This window comes from Balaenoptera borealis (genome assembly GCF_965194805.1).
Source record: "Balaenoptera borealis genome assembly, chromosome: 8".
NCBI lineage: Eukaryota > Metazoa > Chordata > Mammalia > Artiodactyla > Balaenopteridae > Balaenoptera > Balaenoptera borealis.
Genome location: NC_138865.1, coordinates 36,544,804 through 36,568,042, shown reverse-complemented (window position 1 = coordinate 36,568,042; position 23,239 = coordinate 36,544,804). Strand labels below are relative to the sequence as shown.

The window sequence follows — 23,239 nt, the reverse complement described above, 5'->3', positions numbered from 1 at the left end:
GGTAACCCAGCCAGGACCAAAGTCTTCTGAATTTCTAATCTTCTTTCCCTGCCTCATGTCAATTCTATGAGTTATCACAGCATATACACTTCTAGGAGGTAGACTGCCTGTTTGCTCTAAGGTCCATTTTCTGCTCTTATTATGATCTTCTCTGAATGACAAGGAACCTCATTTCTCAGGCTGCCTTGTCTTCTGGCTTTCTGTCAGGTTTGGCCAACGTGGGGCATTGATGGAACATTTGAGAGTTGGTGAGATACAAGGTATTTCCTCCCCTCTTTCTGCTTCTTTTGGCATCTCCATCAATGACTGAGTCTCCCTGGTCCCAGCACCCATTGGACATTCCCCACTGTGACTCTGGCTTCTGTCAAATGACCCTGTAACACCCAGTAACAGTAGCTCCTCCAACCTGTGGAGTCACAGCTCCTTACCACTGTGTCTAATCTCTGAGTTGCCTCACTCTTCCCTGTTTGGCTTCTCAGCACTTCTATTACTTGTATGACCAATTCCCTATATAAAATAACCTCTGTTTGTTAAGACCTAGGCTGGTTTCTTTTTTCCTTCCTGGACCCTGACTGATGGAGTGGGGCCATCATTCTATGTGTTCTTGCTCATTGTAAGAACACAATAAATGTTCAGTCATAACAATGTTAACTAAAAAGGAAAACCAGTTTATGCGAGAGAGGCAGTGCTCTGCTCTATTATTTACTCTATAAATCAAGCTGATTAAAACTATATCATATTTGCCATAACTCCTGAAAAGCAAAAAGTAGAAACATTTTCCTAAGACATCTTGCTGAGGGTCAGTCTGTACCTTCTCCTCTGTGGTGTTAAAAGAATAGATTTCTTGGATCTCATAGATTTTTTTCCATTTCTGTCTGTGACTTAATCATGGAAGGGATCGTTCTTGGTATGTGTGGGTTTGTGTTTTTTAACTGTAGCAGAATGAGCCCTAATGTCATGCCGTTGGTTTCCTACACTTGCTTTGGTAACAACTCTGCACTTGGGCTTCCCGTCACAAGCCTGGTTGTTGTGACCTACAGTCCTGTTGATATGCCAACCCCTGTTCTTGGCCTCCACACAAGGATTCCCACAAGGGTTCCATTTGAGATGGTGGTTTCCAAGATTGGGGGTATCTGTCCGCCAGCACTGGATTTGAGACCACCAGCTTGTTTTTCTAAGTATTAATATCTCAGTGATCACTAAACATATTTTCTTTTCCAGAATATTTTCCAAAATTTTTTAAGAATGTCTCTAAAACTTTTTTCTTTCGAAGGCCTAAGGGCCTAAAGGGAGGGGCAAGGTTAGTGTAAACTTTAACTTGGCAGACTAGTATTTAAAACTTTATCCAAAAAAATATTTTTCCCCTTAAAAAACAAACAAACAAACAAAAAACTCTCTTTACATGTTTAAGTAATTCATTTGGGAGAAATTACCACTCAGCTATTCACACAGCCCTTGGCCGTTTCAGTTCAAGATGCTCTGAAACCAGTCAACTACAAAGTCTCAGATATTTTCTCTTTGAAAGCTCAACTTAACCTTCGCTACCATGGTGGTGAGAAAAGTGACAACTCATTTTAAAGATTCTCCCCCTTTGTTTCTTTGTCTTTCTTCTGCAGGCCATGTGTTTATACTATGGGATCGCCCATAAACAACAGGGCCCTTTTTCCATGCCAGGAGCCACCCGTTGCCATGTCAACATGGCAGGCTACAGTTCGAGCAGCTGCATCTTTTGTTGTTTTAATGAGTGGGGAAAATTCTGCCAAGCCAACACAGCTTCGGGAAGGTACTGTACATGTGTTCTGTGCTTCTTTATGTATTGCACACATGCTGGACCCAGCAACCCAATACACGGTGTTTTTCTCCACTTTAAAAGAGCTCCTTTATTAGCTGGGTTGGACTGAACATACAATAAAACATCCTGTCAGAGAAAACAGCCCGGGATGGGGAGAGGCACTTGGGAGCCTAGGCATGGCATGTGGGGCTCTTCATGCCAGAGTTATCAATTCCTAGATTATTAAGGCAGTTGCTTTCAGCTGATGGTTTGTGGGCCGTAAGTGGGTGGTCTTGGTTGAAGACTTTCTGGGCAGGCAAGTGTGTCATGGAAACACCATTACAGTAGAGTTATCTGTGGTTTGGTCATGGAGCCTGTACAGGGTTATTCATTACGCTGAGCGATAGTGCTCCTGTTGGCTGGCCCACTGGAGTCGTCCTAGTATTGCATCTGTTCTGTACACTATTTGGCCGTGAAGTTTTGTTTTGGTTTTCTTAAATAAATAATTAATTAATTAATTTTATTTTTGGCTGCGTTGGGTCCTCGTTGCTGCGCGTGGGCTTTCTTTTAGTTGCAGTGAGCAGGGACTACTCTTCGTTGCAGCGCGCGGGCTTCTCATTGCGGTGGCTTCTCTTGTTGCAGAACACGGGCTCTAGGCACAAGGGCTTCAGTAGCTGTGGAGCACAGGCTCAGTAGTTGTGGCAAGCAGGCTCTAGAGTGCAGGCTTCAGTAGTTGTGGCCCCCTGGCTTAGTTGCTCCGCGGCCTGTGGGATCTTCCCAGACCAGGGATCAAACCCGTGTTCCCTGCACTGACAGGTGGATTCTTAACCACTGCGCCACCAGGGAAGCCCTGGACATGAAGTTTTGAACCAAAGGTGTGTAAGAAAGATGGAAGGCAAGTGCTAATGCATCATCAAGGTTTTGTCTGCGAATTTCTTGCTTATTGCAATAATTAACACTTTCAGTTGAGATCCAGGGCATGTTGATGCCAGGTAAAATTTTTGTAATTGTAATATTTCTTTATTTACAATATGGTGTCTCCTTCCACTACTTATTATAGAGACTTATACAAAAAAGTAAAAGTAATAAAATTAAATAATTTTAAACAAAATGGTTGCTAACATTTTGTTGCATTTCCCTCCGGTATTTAAAATCTCTCTATAGGGACTTCCCTGGTGGTGCAGTGGTTAAGAATCCACCTGCCAATGCAGGGGACATGGGTTTGAGCCCTGGTCCGGGAAGATCCCACATGCCGAGGAGCAACTAAGCCCATACTCCACAACTACTGAGCCTGTGCTCTAGAGTTCACGAGCCACAAGTACTGAGCCCGCTTGCCACAACTACTGAAGCCCATGCGCCTAGAGCCCATGCTCCGCAACAAGAGAAGCCACTGCAATGAGAAGCCCATGCACCGCAACGAAGAGCAGCCCCCACTCGCCTCAACTAGGCCCAGGCACCAGCAACGAAGATCCAACGCGGCCAAAAATAAATAAATAAATAAATTTATAAAAAAAAAGAAAAAACATCTCTCTCTATAGTACATATTATCATTTAAAAATTGTCATCATAGACAGAGGACAAAGGAAGGAGACACAGGACTGGAGTGACCTCAGCTGGGGGCGGGGTTTCACAGTGTTGGGTGCTGCAGAGAGGTAGTCAGCAGGAGCAGGGGCTGTGTACATCATCAGAGGCATTTTTTATTTTATTTTATTGTTTTTATTGATGTATAGTTGATTTACAATCTTGTGCCAATCTGCTGTATGGCAAAGTGACTCAGTTATACACATATAGACATTCTTTTTTTATATTCTTTTCCATTACAGTTTATCACAGGATATTGACTCTAGTTCCCTGTGCTGTAGAGTAGGACCTTGTTGTTTATCCCTCCTATATATAATAGTTTACATCTGCTAATGCCACACTCCCAGCCCTTCCCTCTCCCACCCCCCTCCTCCTTGGCAACCACAAGTCTGTTCTCTATGTCTGTGAGTCTGTTGCTGTTTCATAGATAGGTTCATTTGTGCCATACTTTAGATTCCACATGTAAGTGGTATCACATGGTATTTGTCTTTCTCTTTCTGACTTACTTCACTTAATAATCTCTAGTTGCATCCATGTTGCTGCAGTCATCAAAGGCATTTTAGAAGAGGCTCTGCTTGCCATAGCTTCTGGCAGCATTGCTTCCTACAGTGGAAAGAAGAATGTTGTTGATGGGAATTCCCAAAGTTAGGCTAAAGTGGGGGTGAAGTAACTTTTCTAGGTGAAGAGGTGATCTTTTTTTTTTTTTTTTGATTTGTATGTGTGTGTTTTATTATATATTAGTCTCTTAAATCAAATAGAAGACAAAAAGTGGAGCTACAAACCAAAGTTACAACAGTACTAGCTTTTCTCGTCGCCCGTCTGTCTACTTTTACCAGAGGTCTTTATTTCTTCATAAGGCTTTGAGCTACTGTCCAGGGTCCTTGACTCCAACCTGAAGAACTCCCTGTGGCAGGCGGGTCTGGTGGTTAAGAACTCTCTCAACTCTTGATTAACTGGGAATGTCTTGACTTCTCCCTCATTTTCAAAGGAAAGTTTTGCTAGATATAGGATTCTTGGTTGACGGTTTCTTTCCTTCAACACTTCAAGTACATCGAGTCATGCCATCTGGCCTCCGAGGCTCCTGATGAGAAATCTGCTCAATGACCTTCCTGGCAAATCTTCTCTCAGCTTCATAGACTTTCATAATGTACCGTATCATGTCTTATGCAACAGAACATTTTGTATAGTATCGTGAAGTCAATTAAGTTGTAACGTTATTTTGAGACCAGAATTTAAGGAAAAGGAATTGAACATTTCAAGTGTAGACATTATGAGGTCTCTAAAATTATTACACATTTTCAAACTAGAAATAAAAAGGCCACTGAAGTATCCTGCAGATTTTTATTTATAACAAAGTGAATACCAATATCTAATAACACACGTAAAGAAAAATTTCTTTGGGATCCTTTTTCCTAAGTGTAAAGGGGCCTTGAACTCAAAAAGTGAGAAAACCACTGTGGTGTGTCCCCAGCGGTGATGGGTCCATTTCTTGCTCTGACCTCAGAGTGCACCATTGTGATGTACTTCACAAAGCCCTATGAAAGAGAAAGGTGGGCCCAGGTTTTTGGTCCTTAGAGCCCAGGAAGCTGCTTTTGGTGACCTGACGGCCTTGGACCTACAGTTAGCTTGTGTTTTCCTTGTTTCTGCCATTTTGTTGATTTTCGTTTCTCTTTTCTCTACTCTTTTTTATTTGTGTCATTGTTCTTTCTACAGTTAGCATAGTGAGTATTGTTGGTATAGTTAATACTTGATTAGCATAGTTAGTGTAGTTAGTACTAGTTAGTGCTGTTGGTACAGTTAGCGTAGTTAGCGTTGTTAGTAGAGAGAGCATACTTAGCCCTGTTAGTACAGTTAGCATTGTTAGTTAGCGTAGTTAGCTTTGCTAGGTAGTGCTGTCAGTCAGTGTAGTTAGCAGATCACCAGGATGCAGGGCCTCACAGCCAAATCTGCTGGCAAGGCGGCTCATATTGATGACTTCGAGATCCTCCACACCATTGGTGAAGGCACCTTCGGTAAAGTGAAGTTGGCCCGGCACATTCTGAGCGGGACACAGGTGGCTGTGAAGGTCATAAAGAAAAGGCGTCAGAGCTTCTCAAGTGTCCAGGCACTTTTCCGGGAAGTGTGCAGTCTGAAGGCTCTGAATCACCCCAATATTGTAAAACTGCTGGGGGTGATTGACACAGAGGAGACATTTTTCGTGGTGATGGAGTACCTCAGTGGGGGGGACATGTACCGCTATTTGAAGACCCATGGCCGTATGACAGAGGCGGAGGCCCGAGGCCCGTTCCAGCAGCTGGTCTCCGCCCTGCAGCACTGCCACCGGAGGGGCATCGTGCACCGAGACCTGAAGCCACTGAGCCTCCTCTTTGATTCCAACATGAATATCAAACTTACAGACTTTGGCCTCAGCAACAAGTGTGATGGCACTGTCCAACTGGACATGATCTGCGGCACAGCCCCTTATGCTGCCCCGGAACTCTTCCTGGGGCAGAGCTACAGCGGCCCTGCGGTGGACGTGTGGAGCTTGGGAGTAGTGCTGTACACCATGGTAACTGGGTCCCAGCCCTTTGTGGGAAAAGACTTCCAGGAGCTGCGGAAGCAAATCCTACAAGGGCAATACCCCATCCCACCTTATCTGTCTTTGAAGATAAGGGATCTGTTACAAAAAATGATTGCCCTCAACCCCAGTGACAGAGGCACCTTACCTGACCTCATGAGGCATCCATGGGTCAACATGGGCCAGAAGGAGCCACTCCAGCCACCCTGTGAAGAGGACCTGGAGGTGACAATGGTGAGGACTCCGGGCTTGACTTGCGACCAGATCCAGGACACTGGGACAGGCAGTGTGAGCTCCAAGAAACCCAAGGTGGAGGTCTCCATCATAACTCTGAAGCCCTTCTCTTGCGGGGACCTCTGTGGCAGTGAACTTGAGCCTTCTCCAAGCCCTGTGGTGTCCTCCCTGCAAACCAGGTGGCTCTACCACAGAAAAAGTGTGCAGCTGCAGGAAGACCAGCAGGCAGGGCAGAAGACCGGTGAGTCTGCCTGTCCCCCACCCAGCCTGGAGGCGAGGACTGCCACCCCCAGCCCAGCCCCCCAGTGTGGCACTGGGACATCCACCTCCAGCAGCAGCAGCAGGATTGGAGCCCCAGAGGGAAGCAGCTGCCCCCTGGGTGTGTCCAACACTGGAAGGTCCTCCCACGCTGGGCAGCCTGAGAGTGTGTCCTCATCCACTCTCTCTGGCCAGAGCCAGAAAAAGCAAGGGGTGGCTGGGAGAATCTGGAACTTTATTTTGAAGCATCTTTGTTGCAAGCTGCCCAGCATGAGGCGTCATAATAAAGTGAGCCCATGTGAACCCCATGGATGACCGAGGCAGGAAGGTCAGGCCGCCGCGCTCCCTGGGGCCCGGTGCAGGGGAAGAGGAGTGTGTTCTCTGCACGGCCTTCAGAAGCATCGTATCCAAGACCCTGGCCAGCTCAGAGGATGGTCCGGAGCAGCCCGGGCGACCGAAAGCGAGGCCACCGTGGCTGCAGGTCTGCCCCTCAACCCCCACCTGGGTGAAACTTGAGAGACTGGACTGTCATTCCTGGGGCACGTCTCCCCTCCCCTACTCTTCTGTCTTCCGTGTTGGTGGGGGAGGGGGATAGTTCTTGTTCCAAGAACTCCTTGGTTCTTCCAATTCTAGTTAATAAACTTGATGCTCCAGAAAAAAAAAAAAAAAAAAAAATTGTCATCATAGCATATAACAGTTTTGTATTCTACTTTTTTCACTTATATCTTGCTTGTCTTTCAGGTCATTAAGTATTTTTCAAGTTGATAATTTTAATGTCTGCATAATATTTTATTGTATGAATATATCAGATTTTACTTAACATTTCCATATTATTAGACATTTTTATTGTTTCCAAGGTTTTTTCTTATTATAAATAAAGTTGCATTAAATTCCTGGGGAGATAGTTTGTATAAAATTAGAATTACTGAGTCAAAAGTTTTGAACCTGTTTAAGACTGTTGGTACATATCTCAAGTTGTTTTTCAGAAAGGTTGTACCAGTTTACATATCCATCAGTAGTTATGAAGGTCTCCTTTTCGTTGGAGTTTCACCCATCTGATAGGCAAGAGAAGGCCTCTCTTTAATTTGGATTACTTCAATTATCAATGAGGTTTCATATATCCTTATATGTTTCTTAACCGTTTTCATTTCCTATTTGTTAATTTCCTTTGCTCATTTTTATATTGAGGTGTTAGTGAGGTTTCCAGAAGTTTGTTTTGTCTTCTAATTTGATTGGATCTTTAAAAAATAAAGATACTGGAACTTCCAGGTTAGTGAACACATGGAGATGTGGGGAGAACTGTGTACCTGGAGAGGGCATGGAAGTTCCGTGCTCCTTCTCACGTACCTTGCCCTGTGCATCTCTTCCATCTGGCTGTTCCTGAGTTGACTGTCCACTCGTCATCAAACCCAGCAGAAAAGTATGCAGGTCTGTTTCTTCGGGCCTTCATTTCCTGTGGAGGCTCCCGTGTCACATAAGACTTACATTACATAAATCTGTAAGCTAGTCTCCTGTTTAAAAAATATATAAAATAAAATAGAGATATTAATCTCTTATATTTGTGAAAAGTATTTTTTCTCAGTTTTTAGTATACCTTTTAATTTTATATAATATTTCTAATCTATGGGAGATTTTAATTTTTATGTAATCAAATATGTTAGGTTTCTCTTGGGAAGTCTTTCTTTGCTCTATGACTCACCTGTTTTGTTCTAATATTTTTATTTAATTTTTTAAAATTTATTTATTTTTGTAATTTCACTCTTTAATCTGTTTGTAGTTTATTCTGGTCAGGGTTGTGAAATGAGGACTAAACATTTTTGTCTTCGAATAGGAAACCAGTTATCCAAGATCATTTATTGAATCTTTTCTGATTTGTGATGTCTTCTTCATAAAAAAACTAGATTTACACATGTAATAAAGTCTTCAGTGAATGTTTACTTGATTCTCAAAGTCAAAACAAAACAAATCATACATTTTAAAATTTCATTTTTAAAAATAAGTCACGTTTACATGGTTCATTTACAAATGAGCAAAGGACAAAAAAATTTACAATAAGTCTCCTTTTTACTCCTAATTCCCAGCTACCCAGTAACCCTTCCCCAAGGCAACCAAGGTCACCAGTTTCCTTTGTATAGTATATTTTTTCCTCTTTTGTTGCACAAATCATAACATGCTATACACTTTTTTGTATTGTGCTTCCCTCTTTAGAGTAAGTTTATCTTATAGATAATTTCATATCTGACCATGAAGAGCTTCCTCAATATTTTTATGACTATAGAGTATTCCATAAATGGATGTTTCACAATTTAGTTAACCAATAGCTCTTGACTTCATTCTATATCAAATAAAGAATTTAATGGGCATTTACTTCTATCAACTTCCCTCACCCACATTCTCCAGTTTTAATAAATACAGTTTGGGATTTGCGACTCACATTATCTCTATATTTTGTTTTTGTATTATATCTTCTTTTCTAGGAATTACAATTGTTGTTTTACATTTTCATCCAGTTTCAAATTATATTTTTATATTTGCAATAAGTATTTAGACTTTCTTTACTCTTGATCTCTTAAGTCTGAGTCATCTCCTAGTCAGCTGGGAAATAGCTTCAGTATTTTTTTTTTTCCTTCCTAGAAGGATGGGTATGTGGTATATTTTCTGAGCCCTCCCATTTTTAGGAGCCCTCCCATTTCTGAGCCCTCCCATTTTTAGCCCTCCCATTTTTGAGCTTTTTGTTGTGTTTACTTATTTATTTATTTATTTATGGCTGTGTTGGGTCTTTGTTTCTGCACGAGGGCTCTCTCCAGTTGCGGCAAGCGGGGGCCACTCTTCATCGCGGTGCGCAGGCCTCTCACCATCGCGGCCTCTCTTGCTGCGGAGCACAGGCTCCAGACGTGCAGGCTCAGCAGTTGTGGCTCACGGGCCCAGTTGCTCCGCGACATGTGGGATCCTCCCAGACCAGGGCTTGAACCCGCGTCCCCAGCACTGGCAGGCAGACCCTCAACCACTGCACCATCAGGGAAGCCCTGTTGTGTTTACTTATGAACAATCCTTGGCTAGGTATTAAATTCTTACTTCTTTTCCCTCTTAAACAACTGTAAATGTTTTCATTACCATATCTTACTTAGTATTTCAGAGGAGAACTCCGATATCATTTTAAAATTCTTTGAAAGTAGTCTGATTTTTCTGCCTACAGGCTCATAGAATTTAAAAAATTTATTTATGTAATTCAAAACTTTCTAGAATGGAGCTGGTTGTGGGTACCTTGGTTTTTAATCAACTTAATTACAGTATAATTTATGTATAATGAAATGCACACAGTTCGTCTTGTTCAATGGTGTTTGACAAAAAAATGCATCTATGTAATTAATCAACACCCCTATGAAGATGTAGAACATTTCTATTACCCTAGAAGTTCTCTTGTGCCTTTGCCATCCCTCCTTAAGTGAGTCTTCCCTAACCCCACTCCAGTCAACCACTGATCTGATTTCCATATCTATAGATTAGTTTTACCTCTCCTAAACATTCATATAAATGGCATCATTCATGTGTACTCTTTTGTGTCTGGCTTCTTTTGCTCAGCATGAGACGTACCCATATTGCTGTGGATATCAATAGTTTATTATTTTTTAAAAAGTTGATGAATAGTAATCCATTATATGAGTAAACTAGTTTGTTTATCCACTCATCTGTTGATGGACATTTGAATTTTGAGGGGGCATTACAAAAAATATTCTGTGAACATTCATGTGTAAGCCTTTTTGTGGACAAAGGTTTTAATTTCTCTTGGGTAAATACCTAAGAGTGGAATTGCTGGGTCAGAGAAGTTAACTTTGTATCTGGCAAACTATTTCCAAAGTGATTCAGTCATTTTATATTCCACCAGCAGTGTATGAGAGTCCAGTAGCTGTGCATCCTTGCAAACACTTGATGTTGTCAGTCCTTTTAATTTTAGCCCTCCAACTGGGGTGAAATACTATCTTGTGGTTTTAATTTGCATTTCTCTGATAACTAATGATGGTGAGCAACTTTCATGCCCTTATTGTACGTTCTTATGTCTGCCTTTGAAAAGTGTCTCTTCAAGTCATTTGCCCATTTATTTAATATGGTTTTTTTGGTTGTTTTATTGTTAGACTGTAAGAATACTTTATATACTCTAGAGTCTAGCCTTTTGCCAGATACGTGTCACAAATATATTCTCCCCGACTGTATGGCTTGCCTTTTCATTTTTTATTTACGCTTTATACCACTGAGTTTCCATGGAGACATTTTATTCTTTAGTAATTCCATTATAGATTGTTATTGTAACAACCCTTGCAATTCTTCCTTATCTTTTTTGTTACTTTGTTGTCTTTTGATCTCAATCTGTTACACCATTTCAGCCTGTTGTCCTCTCATGGCTTTTTACCATTTTTTCATAGACGTTGTATCTTCTTGTATCATAATGGGAATGCCAGTTTTCTAAACTTGTTTTGGTTTCTGTAGTAAATTCATTTCCGAGGCTTGTTCTTCCTCTGAGTCCTTAGAACAATGTTTTCTTTTACCTTTATCCTGCAGTATTTTTTCCTGTCCTGCTCATGGCTTTCCTCTCTGGTGTGTCTCAACAGACGGGATAAAGTCTGAGGATTTCCCTTAGCTCCATTCACTGTCCACTTGTGTGCTGCCTGAAATCCCCTCTCTGTTCAACAGGTGAAAGGTTACTGAGGCACACAGCTCCTCTATCCAGGTTTTGGTGTCTCGTGAATTGTCCGGTGAAGTTCTTTGGGACTCACACAGCATCTTTTTTACCCTCCTTGCTTGTTTCCCTGACACGCTGAATTGACTGAGTAAATGAAACACTGCAGTCTCAAGCAGGCACTGATACCTGGACTCCTCCAGCCTCCATTTCTGGTTCACTTGTGGTGATAACTACACTTCCCAAGATGCGATGTGGCTCTCCCTACCCCCACCTCACCAAGCCTACATACTTTCTCATTCATGGTTTTGTCCTGCAGTTCAGATGTTAAACCTTGTGTTTGGCAGTGTTTCTCAAACTTGAGCATTGCTTTTCTTGTCAGAGGGAAAAAACCTCATGATTCACCAGGGTTGACTGAAGTTATTTGTATTAGAATGATATCTTTAAAACTATAAATGTATGCTTATTTACAAAAACAGGCAGTAGACTGGATTTGGCCAGGGGGCTGGATTATCCTGATATAAATAAATCCTGACAAACAATTTTGTATTCCTATACTCTTACACATCTAAAACACCAAAAAAAGTCTAAATTAAATGCAGACCAAACCACTAAATCAATGAAATTCAAATGGACAACTTCAGTTTATTGTAAAAGATTATTATTTTCCTGAAATGAAGCTGCCCCTTACAATATGAATGTGGTGCTGACAGCTCCATGAAGGTTCTCTTGAGGTCGTTGTGCCTGTTCTACCCTGAGCCACATGATGATCTTATTCTGCACCACTTTTCTTCCATATGCTGTGAAGCTTTTGCTTACACAGCATGCCGTGATGTCATTTAGCCTTTACTCCCCAAAAGCATCATTCTTATGTTCTTTTCTCATTATCTCTCAATAATTAAAGCAGTGCTACATGTCCCTGTGCAATCATAGACACTACTGCAGATGTGAACTCTGAAATTGTTTGTCAGGACTCATTTGTATCTGGATAATCCAGCCCTTTGGCCAAATCCAGTCTACTGCCTGTTTTTGTAAATAAAGTTTTATTGAAATACAACCATTGTCTATGGCTGATTTGGTGCTGCAATGGCAGAGTTAAACAGTTGCAACAAAGACTGCATAGCCTGCAAAGGCTAAAATATTTACTAACTAGCCCTTCACAGAAAAAAGTCTTCTGATCCTTTCAACATCTGTCTGTTTACCTATCTAGTTGAAGATTACCATCAAAAATTAAAACAAGAATTGACTTTAACATTTTCATGGAAAATGTTCATACCTCCAACAGTGTATCTGTGGATTTTTTTCCCGAATTTCCAATTCAGGGCATAGTTATAATAAAGTAGATGCTAATTAGGATTTGCTTATATACAACTTTATATGATACCACAGAGCAGACTTTACCAATTCAAACTGAGAGAGGATAGAGCCACACCAGAAGAAAGAACTTTATGCTTAATACTGCACGCCTCCTGCAGCCCACAGCTGGGGTTTATCAGAGGACAATCAGGCAAGCATATTAACAATGCTCTTTGCCAGGCCCAAAATGGCTGTTCTGAGGATGGAATAATATCTCCAAATGTGTCTGCACTCCTTAGAGAAAAAGGGTATGTGGATACAAGATGCTACTACTTCCTTTCCAAGTCATGTTTTCTAGACTGGTAGATTGGTCTCATAGGACCTCCACTCTGTTGTGCACAATGCCCTTTAAAACGAGGAGCTATCATTGAAAACATGAGCAGCAAAACCCAACCCGCAAGTCACAGTTTCCATCACAGTGACACATCAACCTGATTAGTACATTTGCCAGGCACCAGCTGATTTCCCGAAAGAGGAAAAGCACCTGGGAGCAGCATAATGTAATGAGGCAGATAATAGCGACAGAAATGATAACAACCCTTGGGCAGGGGACGGAAATCAGACGACGGACCTCTGAGTTCTCACTACATGAGGGAAATCATTCCTCCTGGCTATTTTTAAGAAGAAGGCTAATGGTTTAGACGGTAGTGTGATGACCATCATAAGAATCTTAGTAGCTGAGAAATCACTATCCTTTTTCTCAATAAGGCTAAGTCAAGGCCATAGATTTAGATTGACTTATTTAGCTCCTTTATTATATAACTTCCCCAGCATCATGTCATTTGGGCAGACAGAAATGTTAGCCTGTGTGTTATTGTCGGCCTATATTCCCTGCCAAAATGTAGCTAAACTATTAAGCACAGAGACCCAATGTCCAGTACAGTGTTTTGTATATAGTAGGTGCTCAATACCTATTTGTTGAATAAATGTGTTCTCTGTAATCAGACAGAAGTAATAGGTTCATGGAAGAAGCATTTAAAATCACTACTGATAGTAACAACAGTGATTTCAGGGTCATTCCTTTAGTTTTGCTTCTGATTAGAGTTTATGCCTTTTCTCCAGGCTCAGTATATTTTAAAAGGAAAAAATTGGTGTAGTACATTCTTATTTCCCCCAGTTTGGTAATTTTGTTGTTGTTGTTTAATTTTGTTTTATTTTCACGGAGTCTAATTTAGTATCTACTTCCTAGAAAATTAAAACATTACACTTATGTTTTTCATGGGAAGCCTCAAGTAAATGAACAAGACTGACTAATTTAAGCTCCTTCCAAATGTAGGAGAAAAAGCATATGAACAAGTGAAAGGTGTTAAAAACTATTTGTGCCCTTGCTTAGGATCTGATTTCATTTTTCTATGCAAAAGTAGGAGACTGTAGACGTTACCTCATCCTGGGCAAAATGCTACTCTCTGGCCTGCCCAATTGACCAGCTCCCTGACATTCTCTCTCTTGATTTCGTGTGGGAAATTCCAGGGAAAAGCCAAGATTTCAGGGTTCAGACCCTCCTGTGTGCAATTGAAAGCCAACTTTTCTTTCCTCTTGATGGCTCAAAATGAGCACTACTACTATTTAGACTGCTTCCACAGTGTGAGACCAGGAATTACGTATAAGGAAATGGTAAATTAAAAGACATTAGGAATGGTTATGATTAAGTGTTTTCACAAAGAGAGAATGCAAAGTAGAGAGAGTTCCTTGTTTCTTGAACTGAGGAAACTTTATTCTGGGCTACATGTGTTTCAAGGGGTAGGAGTACAGAGTGAATGCATCTTTTCTCTTTAGAAAGCTACTGTTGATTGAGGACTGTTCTGCTCTGTTACATCCCTCATAAGGTCTCACATAATGCCTTGCACTTTCCAAATCTTTGTCAGTTCATTCTTTTGTTTGTGATTCGCTTTTTGTCTAGTTCTTGCTTGCCCTCCTAGCGTTGCACTTACCATATTTGGCAAACGGGGAAGTCATCGTGCTTTCTTTTGGATAATGATGATTCCGGCAGGCATGTGTATACCCATTCTTGTTGCTATGGATTTTTTTTTTTAATTTATTTTTGGCTGTGTTGGGTCTTAGCTGCTGCGTACGGGCTTTCTCTAGTAGTGGCGAGCGGGGGCTACTCTTCGTTGCAGTGCGCGGGCTTCTCATTGCGGTGGCTTCTCATTGCAGAGTACGTGCGGGCTCTAGGCACGTGGGCTTGAGTAGTTGCGGCATGTGGGCTCAGTAGTTGTGGCTCACGGGCTGTAGAGCACAGGCTCAGTAGTTGTGGTGCACGGGCTTAGTTGCTCCACGTCATGTGGGATCTTCCCAGACCAGGGCTTGAACCCGTGTCCCCTGCATTGGCAGGTGGATTCTCAACCACTGAGCCACCAGGGAAGGCCCCTGGATTTTTGTTTTAGGCTTGACATTCATGAGTTTTCTCAAGTGAGTAAAGTAGTAAAGCACACTTGTGACCATCTGGCACAGAATGATTTGGTGTCCAGTTTGCTGATCCACTTTGTATTTAAGTTTAAGGGGAACTAGGTTATCCACAGCGTAGGCCAGAGTGCAGGTGAGACTTGGCATAACAAGCCTGGTGAAATGTATTCCTTTAGGTATTCCATTAGCCACGAGGGAAAACCTCAAAACCTGTGGAGGTGCTTGTGTTCTGGGTTCAGTAGGTGGCACTCTTCTACCTGGTTCACGGGAATGATGTTGAAGGTCATTCTCTCCTGGGTCTCCTGTGCCACAAGCAGTACCATGTTGCCAGGAAAGGAAACCTGAAGCCTTGCCGGGTGGCATCAGTGCCTGAGAAGTGGTGGCATGATCTGGCACATGGCCCTGGTCAGGCAGTGCTGGTGCATACCAGCCCAGGGCGCCTTACTGTCTCCTTTGTTCTGGTGCCAGTTCTCGCCCTTGAGCAACAGCGGGAAAGGACTAACAAAAGACAGTCATGCCATGGGTATTCAGGAGGGTGGTACTAGCTCATAAAACCAGAACGTGTAGACTCAGCATCTAAAAAGTAGTGAAAGAAAAAAGCTGGGGTTTGCTGAAAGCCCCAAGCACTAGAGAAAGAAGCCAAAAGAGGAAGAGCAACCCAAACTGGGAGCTTTACCTACCTTGTTATGTATCTATTACATTTATTATAATAAATATATAAAAATATATAATAAAAACATTATATATAGTGTGTCTATATACACTTATAAATTCATATTCCTATATATACATGCTCTTATATATACCATCAAGCATTTTAAATTTGTAATACAAAGATGTTCCAAAATAATGAAATAGCTTGACATATGGACTAGTTTGGGCAGGAAGTTCTGAAATTAAGAATAGTGGCTAGAGAAAGAAACAAGCTTGAGGTAGGAAAGAAGCAGGCACTACAGAAGAATTGAGTAAAGAAATTTATGTAAATAAAAGCATGTATCAATTTGGTGTTTCCAATTGCTTCATGCTGTTTGTCTAACCTACGGAAGAGTTTAAAAGACAAAGTGGATGCTTTAAATAGGGAGAATTTAAGTGCCTGTTTTAATTTTCAGTTAAACAATAACTCTTTAAAAACAAGAAATTTTGTGAGATGCTTAACTTTGCAAAGATAAATCATCTGCTTTTGCCTCTGTGGAAGCAGAGTGTTTGTGTGTGGTGTGGCTGTGCCTTTAGTGTGAGTTGAGTGAGTATGTCCAAGACTCCCCTAAGAATAGTACAATGATGTTGCATAAATTTTGTATTTAATTTACTATTAGCAGGCATGATCGATGTGTAGAAATAACTACGGTTATCTTGATTTTTTTTTCCTTAAATTTTTTTTCTTTTTGTAAGAACAGTTTCCTCAGATAATTAGCAAAGTTTTTCACAGGTTTAGCATAAAAAGTTCTCTCTCCTCCCATGAACGGAATACTCCATCATGTTCTTCCTTTTTTCCTCTCCACTTGTCCTCCCCTGAAAGACAGAATCTTCAAGACAATTCATAAGACAGTTTTTAAGAGTAGTATATGAAGAAAATAATTAAGGTAATTGTTTTAACACTCTCTAGTTATAAGGATTTTCAAAACTTACAATTTGAAAAATTACCCATCTCAAATTCTTATCGTACTTGCAAAACACACAATCATCTTTAAGGAAAATTTCAGTCCTGTTTTGAAGATGGAAATGTCTATTTGGATCTTGTAGCAGCTGCTAGCACGATTATAAGAACAATATTTGTTTAATCTGTCTTACTAGTGAGACAATTGAAGTATAAGAATTTTCTCTCCTAAACACGTTCCAATTAGAGTAGGTGGCGTAGAGGCTTTCAGGAACTTTCTGAGGAGGCCCAGAAGGGAGGCGAACTGGCTCAAGCCTGCACAGTTAGGGAGCGCCTCTTCCTCTGGGCCCCTTCCTACCGCCCCTCTCCCCGCGCGTCTTGCTAATGAATCCTGGCCTGGCCGTGAAATCATCTGCAGAGGAAAAACTCTGGGTTAATTCAAGCACAGCATGTTCTCTTTGCTTTGCAGCTGGTGTAGCAAGGGAGTCTAGGGCAAGTGGATTGAATCAAAAAGGAAAATGAAGGCATTCACTGTCTATTTCATCGAGGATGGCTCATTTAAAGTAAACACCATTTAAATAGTCTCCAAATGGCCCATTCTATATGAAGTCATACAGGATGCCCCCTTTGGGCTGTCATTCTCCTTTAAATGGATCGCTTTGTGTGCACAGTGTTTTAATGCCATTCAACCTTAAACCCCATATGTGGGCCTCATCGGGCCACAGGCTTCAGTGCACATGTGGCAGCCATACCTTCGACATTCTTAGTCTCTGCCTCCAGAAAGTCAGCCCAAGCAACAGGGGGAGGCAGCTGTAAAGATGACAGCAGTTAACATTTCTTCAGCACTTACTATGTGCCAATTACTATGCCTAGAGATTTCTATCAATATATATGTTATCTAACTTAATCCTCCTCACATAATGCTGTGAGGTAGAGACTGTGATTATTCCCTTGTTATAGATGAGGAAACTGATGCATGGAGAGATTAAGCAATGTGCCCAGACTGGTGAGTGTGGATCAGGGAATTGAACCCTTGCAATCAGATTCCAGAGCTGGAACTCAGTCAGTGGATATATTCAAGAGAAATAAACTCTCGTCAATTCTCCTTGCAAGGTCGACTTATCCCAAACAATAGATAATGCAGAAATTATTTCTCTTCATCTTTGGAATGCATGCTCTGCTTTCTGGGGGCAGTATTCCCACCTTGTTATTTGCATTTTTTTGCAGTCTGGTTTGAGGTGAGGTCAGGTATTCCCTGAGCAGCTACCTCCCTGTAGCAGTGGGCTGTCTTCATGCAAGATTGGACTCAGTGGAATAATCCGTGAACAGCCAACCCAAAAGAGACTTTGCTACCAAATGAGGATACTAGACAGGCCCTCATAGTAATGAACTAGCAAGAGCCTCCCAAGAGCCCTGGAAGCATTCAGTTGTCGCAGCACTGGCTCCAGATTTACCCAGGGTCAGGCAAGAAGCCCACTGGACTGGACCTTTGAGAAGCTTCTGAGAAGAGTCCAGCTAGGGTCTTTGGGAAGTGGGTTCCTGGCCAGTTCTTATGTGGCCCAGCTTAGTGATGATCTGCCCCTATTTGACTTGCTTGGTAGCCTAGAAAACTTTTTTACTTTAAAAGCCTGAAGTATGAAACAGTTTCTTCCATATGAGCTCCACTAAGTAGAGAAATCTAAAAAAATAAAAAGTCTTGAGGGCTGTATAGGAGAAAATCATTTTGAACATTTAGAATATGGGTTTGGGGGATGTTTTCAACACCTTTCCCCCTCAAATCCTTTTCTTTCTATTATTTAACTTCCTGAGAGGACTGTGGAGAGAGCATGGCAGCTCTAAAATACTTTTGCTGGACTTGCCTCAGGTTCTGTGATCACTTTTGCTATCTCACTCCCAAACTCTAGGTCATTTTAAGGTTTCTGACTTTTTTAAATTGCTATTCTCATTCCAGTCCCCGGCCACACCCCTCTGTGGCTTTCAGTGCCCTCCCCACATCACCCTGAGGGTACAGACATTCTGATAAAGGTGCTGGGACATGGTGTGATTGGGCACTCTGTGTGCATTCTCCATGACCACGTGCAGGCATCTAACAGATACCTCTTATTCCATTAGCAGTGTTCTTTCTTGAAAGTAGTTTCAATTCCTGCTATTTCCACAAGTCTCATCTTGTCCCTGTGCTAGATGGATGGTACAAGAACTAGAGGGGCAGCAAAAAAAAACAGCTCAAAAGTTCAAAGCAGAACGTAGGGAGAAAGCCTACTGTGCATAGTGTTTCATTCTTTTTTCCCCCCTAAGCTTTATTGAGATATAATTGACATGTAACATTATGTAAGTTTAAGATGTTCAGTGTGATGATTTGATATATGTATATATTGCAAAATGACCTCAATAAGGTCTCTCTCTATATATATATCTATATCTCTATCTCTATAGATATATATAGAGATATATATATGTGTGTGTGTGTGTGTGTGTGTGTGTGGTGAGGACCTTTAAGATCTACTCTCTTAGCAACTTTCAAGTGTACAATATTGTTAACTGTAGTCACCATGCTGTACATTACATCCTCAGAACTGATTCATCTTATAACTGGAGGTTAGTACCCTTTGAACGCGTTCACCCATTTCCCCCACAACTGCCCTCTACCTACCAGCCTCGGCAGCCACCAATCTACTTTCTCTTTCTATGATTTTTTTTTTTTTTTCTGTTAGATTCCACATGTAAGTGAGGTCGTACAGTATTTGTCTTTTTCTGTCTGATTTATTTCACTTAGCGTAATGCCATCAAGGTACATCCATGTTGTTGCAAATGGCAGGATTTTCTTCTTTTTTTATGAATGAATAATATTCCTCTGTACGTGCATGTGTGTATCACGTTTTCTCTATCCATTCCTCTGTCATTTGGGGCTTAGGTTGTTTCCATGTCTTGGCTATTATGAATAATTCTACAATGAACATGGGGTGCATCTATCTTTGAGATAAGTGATTTCATTTCCTTCAGGTATATACCCAGAAGTAGACTTTATTCTACAGGTTCCCTTTGTGTCTCTCTTGTGTTGGATCATCTGTCTTGCTCTTACTTGGTTTACTACCTCCTTTTGAAGCATATTTTACATACTCTAGTAGCTTCCAGAGAATAGAATGTGTGGGAGGTGAATTTTTTTTGAAACTTTACGTGTCTGAAAATGTCCTTATTGTATGTGATTTTTGTTTTCTCTCTCTTTTTGGAAGCTTGTAGGATCTTGTCTTTATCCTCAGGGTTCTAAATTTCATAATGATGTATCATGATGCGGCTGGATTTGTATCCACTGTCCTGGGTATTGTGTGCCCTTTCAATCTGAAAACTCATGGTCCCTTAACTTTGGGGAAATTTTCTCGAATTTCTTAGCTGACGATTTTCTCCCTTCTATTTCCTCTGTTGTCTTTTTTCTGGAGCTTCTATTACTTGGATATTGGACCTTCTGAACTGCTCTTCTATTTTTCCCTCATGTTTTTGTCTTTTTTTTTCTTTCTAGGGAGATTTCCTCAGCTTTATATCCCATCTTACTCCTTTTAATTTTCTTCTTTCCTTCTATCCTTAATTCTCTTTACTTTCAAGTCCTCTTTTTAAATCTTATACTGTTCTTGTTTCAGCACTGCAGTAAATTCTCTGAACTTTCAGTGTGTATCTGTTTGGTGTTTATTGAAGTTTTCTTCTCCTTGCATGGTCACTGTCCTCCAGGTTGCTTGTTTCTGTTTGTTTTGGTCTCTCACGTTTGCATTAGGGGCTTTCTAAAGATGCCTGAAGGCCCTTGATTTGTCTGTAGGTGTTTGGGGGTAAGGGACTAAAATGCTGATTGGAGCACTGAGTGAATACATAAGGCTTGTCGTCTGTAAGTTTCATCATAGGCTGATCATAGGGAACCACCAATGTCAATATCCTTCTCTTGGGTTGGTCAGGTTTTTTCGTTTTCCTGCCTGGAGGTAAAAACCTGGTTGTCAGCATTTTGGGAACCAAATAAGGGGAAATAGCTGGTGGTCTCAGTATCTGATATGCATATGTTCATCTAATCCCATTCAGTTTGCCTTCAACTATGCCATTCTCCCCCTAGAGGCCCTCTCTTTTATTCTCTAGAAAATAAACCTCCAGTTATTTGCTGGTGTGTGTGTGTGTGTGTGTGTGTGGCGGGGGGGGGGGCGAGGGGGGGAGTTGTGGGCAGATAGTCCAGGTGTGAGGAGTAAGGGAAGCCATCCAGGGATCTGAGCCCTTCTTAGTCATCCAGCCTGTCCTGCTGCTTAGTTTAGTACTTCTTCTACTCCCAGCCTTTTGGGGGCATCTGGGGGATAAAATGAGGTGAATCTTGTCTTTCCCGCAGCTAACTTAGGATTCAGGGCTGCCATGTCATTCGCCACTCTTCCCACCTGCATTCTGGCTTCCAATATTTTGCGGTAATTGTCTCCTATTCTTTCTCCTTGTTCCTTTTGGTTTAAGCCTTTAAAAAAATCCTTTTACTGTCCTTTAATTTGGTTTTGGGAGAAAGCAATTTAGGTCCTTTACCCATTTTTTAACTAGGATTATATGTTTTCTTGCTATTGAGTTGTATGAGTTCCTTATATATTTTGGATATTAACTCCTTATCAGATAAGTGTTCAATCTTCCATTTTTACCTGAAATTCTCACTATTTATTTATTTACTGTTTATTTACTGAACCCTCAAGAGTCTGAAGTTTTAAAAGGAAAGTTCAATGGCCCATGTTAAACACTCCAAGATATGTTTCAGAGAAAGAATGACCAGACCACAGCCCTTTGACCAAGAGAGTCTTGTTATTTAAAATTTCTCTTTTAAACCTAGGATATTCAAAACATTTAGTTCTTTACCCATACCTTCTTTCCTCTTCTTCTATCTCCACCTCCCCCCACCCAACTTGTGCCAGCTCTCATTGTGTTGTTCAGTCCAAATTGAAGTTCTTCATGGAGCAGCTACAGGGAGGCATCAGGCTGCGAGTGAGGTAGTTATGAGAAAGTAGAAACATTAGGGAGGCGGGTGCAGTACAGCATGTCATGTCAGATCCATGTCAGGTTTTTGTCAAGACTGCTGGGATTGTCTCTGCCTTCTTCTTACTGGCTTGGGATCACAGCAGCCATTTTCTTTAAAGCTGTGGTTTTCCTTCAAACCCAGTAGAAGCTACACACGTCATCAGATTGTCTCCAGCATCACTGGATTTGATTGTCTCTTTAAAGAGGAGCATACCTTCAGCTTCTTAGTCAGCTGTGAAGGAAGTGATCTCAAGAGTGGCCATTCTGATTCTAGAACCAGGATCAAACTTACAAGCAAGTTTGAGAGAACGGCTGCCTCTGTGATGGCTTTCCAGCGGCATGCCCTTCTACATTTCTTCTTCAAGTATCTCCTCTAATAGCTTCTAAATGTGATATCATATCATATTTATTCAAACTTGATATCATGTTTATTCTGTATTTGTTTCCTATTTAAAATTTTGTCTTTTATCAGAGAAGTTCTGTCATGTATTTCTTTGGATCTAAGTTGGTAGAGTTTCAGAGGGTAATAAATAATGACCCCACTAACCTTCCAAAGTTCAGAATTAGTTGAGAGACAGAAATGCAAGCATATGGAGAGCAAAATCTAACCTATTACTGATTTTTACTGGTAAAGCACTTTGAAAAATGTCATTAGAGGTCTGCTGGTCAATATAGGCATGGTAATATTTCTACCCTGAATTTGACATCTTATTCACTCATTGACCAGATTGGATGACCACAGGCCACTCTATAAGTGTTTAACCCTCAAAAACTTAAAACAAGAAAGAAAAGAATAGCTCCTCAAAAGGAGTCAGTAAGGGGTGGAAAGAGAGGCTAGGGGTGTTACTCTAGTGGAAGTTCCCCCCATGGGAACATGAAGAGTGGGGAACTGTGTTCCATAATGTGAGGTGATACCAAATCCCTGAAGACACACCATTAATTTATAGCAGATGCTCAGAAAAAATAATATATTAAATCAGGTTGAGCGATACATTGAGATTTCAGTAACATTAAAATCATTTTCCCATCTTAGAAGAAAGGAAGCATAGTGTTATAAGTTATCTAGTCATTTGTTCCTTTGGTTAAAAAACCTTCTTTATGGTTTGGACTAAGTGGAGGGTATACCTTTGGCTGTGGTAGGCAGCCCCAGCTACAAATTCCAGCCCTGTTACAAACTAGCTGGGAGTCCTTGGCTCCCCTGAACCTCTGTAGACCTGTTTTTCATCTGCTTAATGAGGAATTGGGACCACCCCAATACATTAACAGATAAAAAGGATGAGGGATAAGACTGAAATTCCATAGATAAGTAGTTTCAGGGCTGGGACTAAAATCCAGGTACTTTCCTTCCCTAGTCTCATTGTTTTTTACTATATGCATTTTAGATTGACTTGAACTGAATTTAGACAGAGTAGTTTGGCAGCACAGAAGCGATCATTCATTCATTCATTCAACACAGCATCTTCTTTTTTATGCCAAGTACCGTGCTAGGCAATACGGATGAGCCATGTTCTTGACTCCATAGCAGCATACAACCTCTGTCCTTATGCATTTGTGGCTATTAGTGGCCACCTCAACCACCCTTCATTTATAGCCTCACTTGAAGGTCTTCAAACTGATCCCCGGAAGAGATCCAGATCTCCTTGGCTGTCTTGAATCCATCATCCCTCTTTTGCTTTCCCTGAGACCTAGAATAATGCCCCCACAGTTGACATGACCCACCTCCAAGAATTAGCTCATCCCAACTTAGCACACAAGCTCTTCAAGTGCCTAAAGAGAAAAAATACAGAGTAAGGT

General features: G+C 41.2%; 1 protein-coding gene across 1 annotated transcript in view; it reads left to right on the top strand.

The window, feature by feature from the left end:
• Positions 1-23,239, top strand: part of AOPEP (aminopeptidase O (putative)) — a 372,310-nt gene that overhangs the window by 69,682 nt on the left and 279,389 nt on the right. Inside the window, 1 exon segment of the mRNA XM_082401307.1 lies at positions 1,617-1,783. Coding sequence (XP_082257433.1) covers positions 1,617-1,783 — 167 coding nt within the window.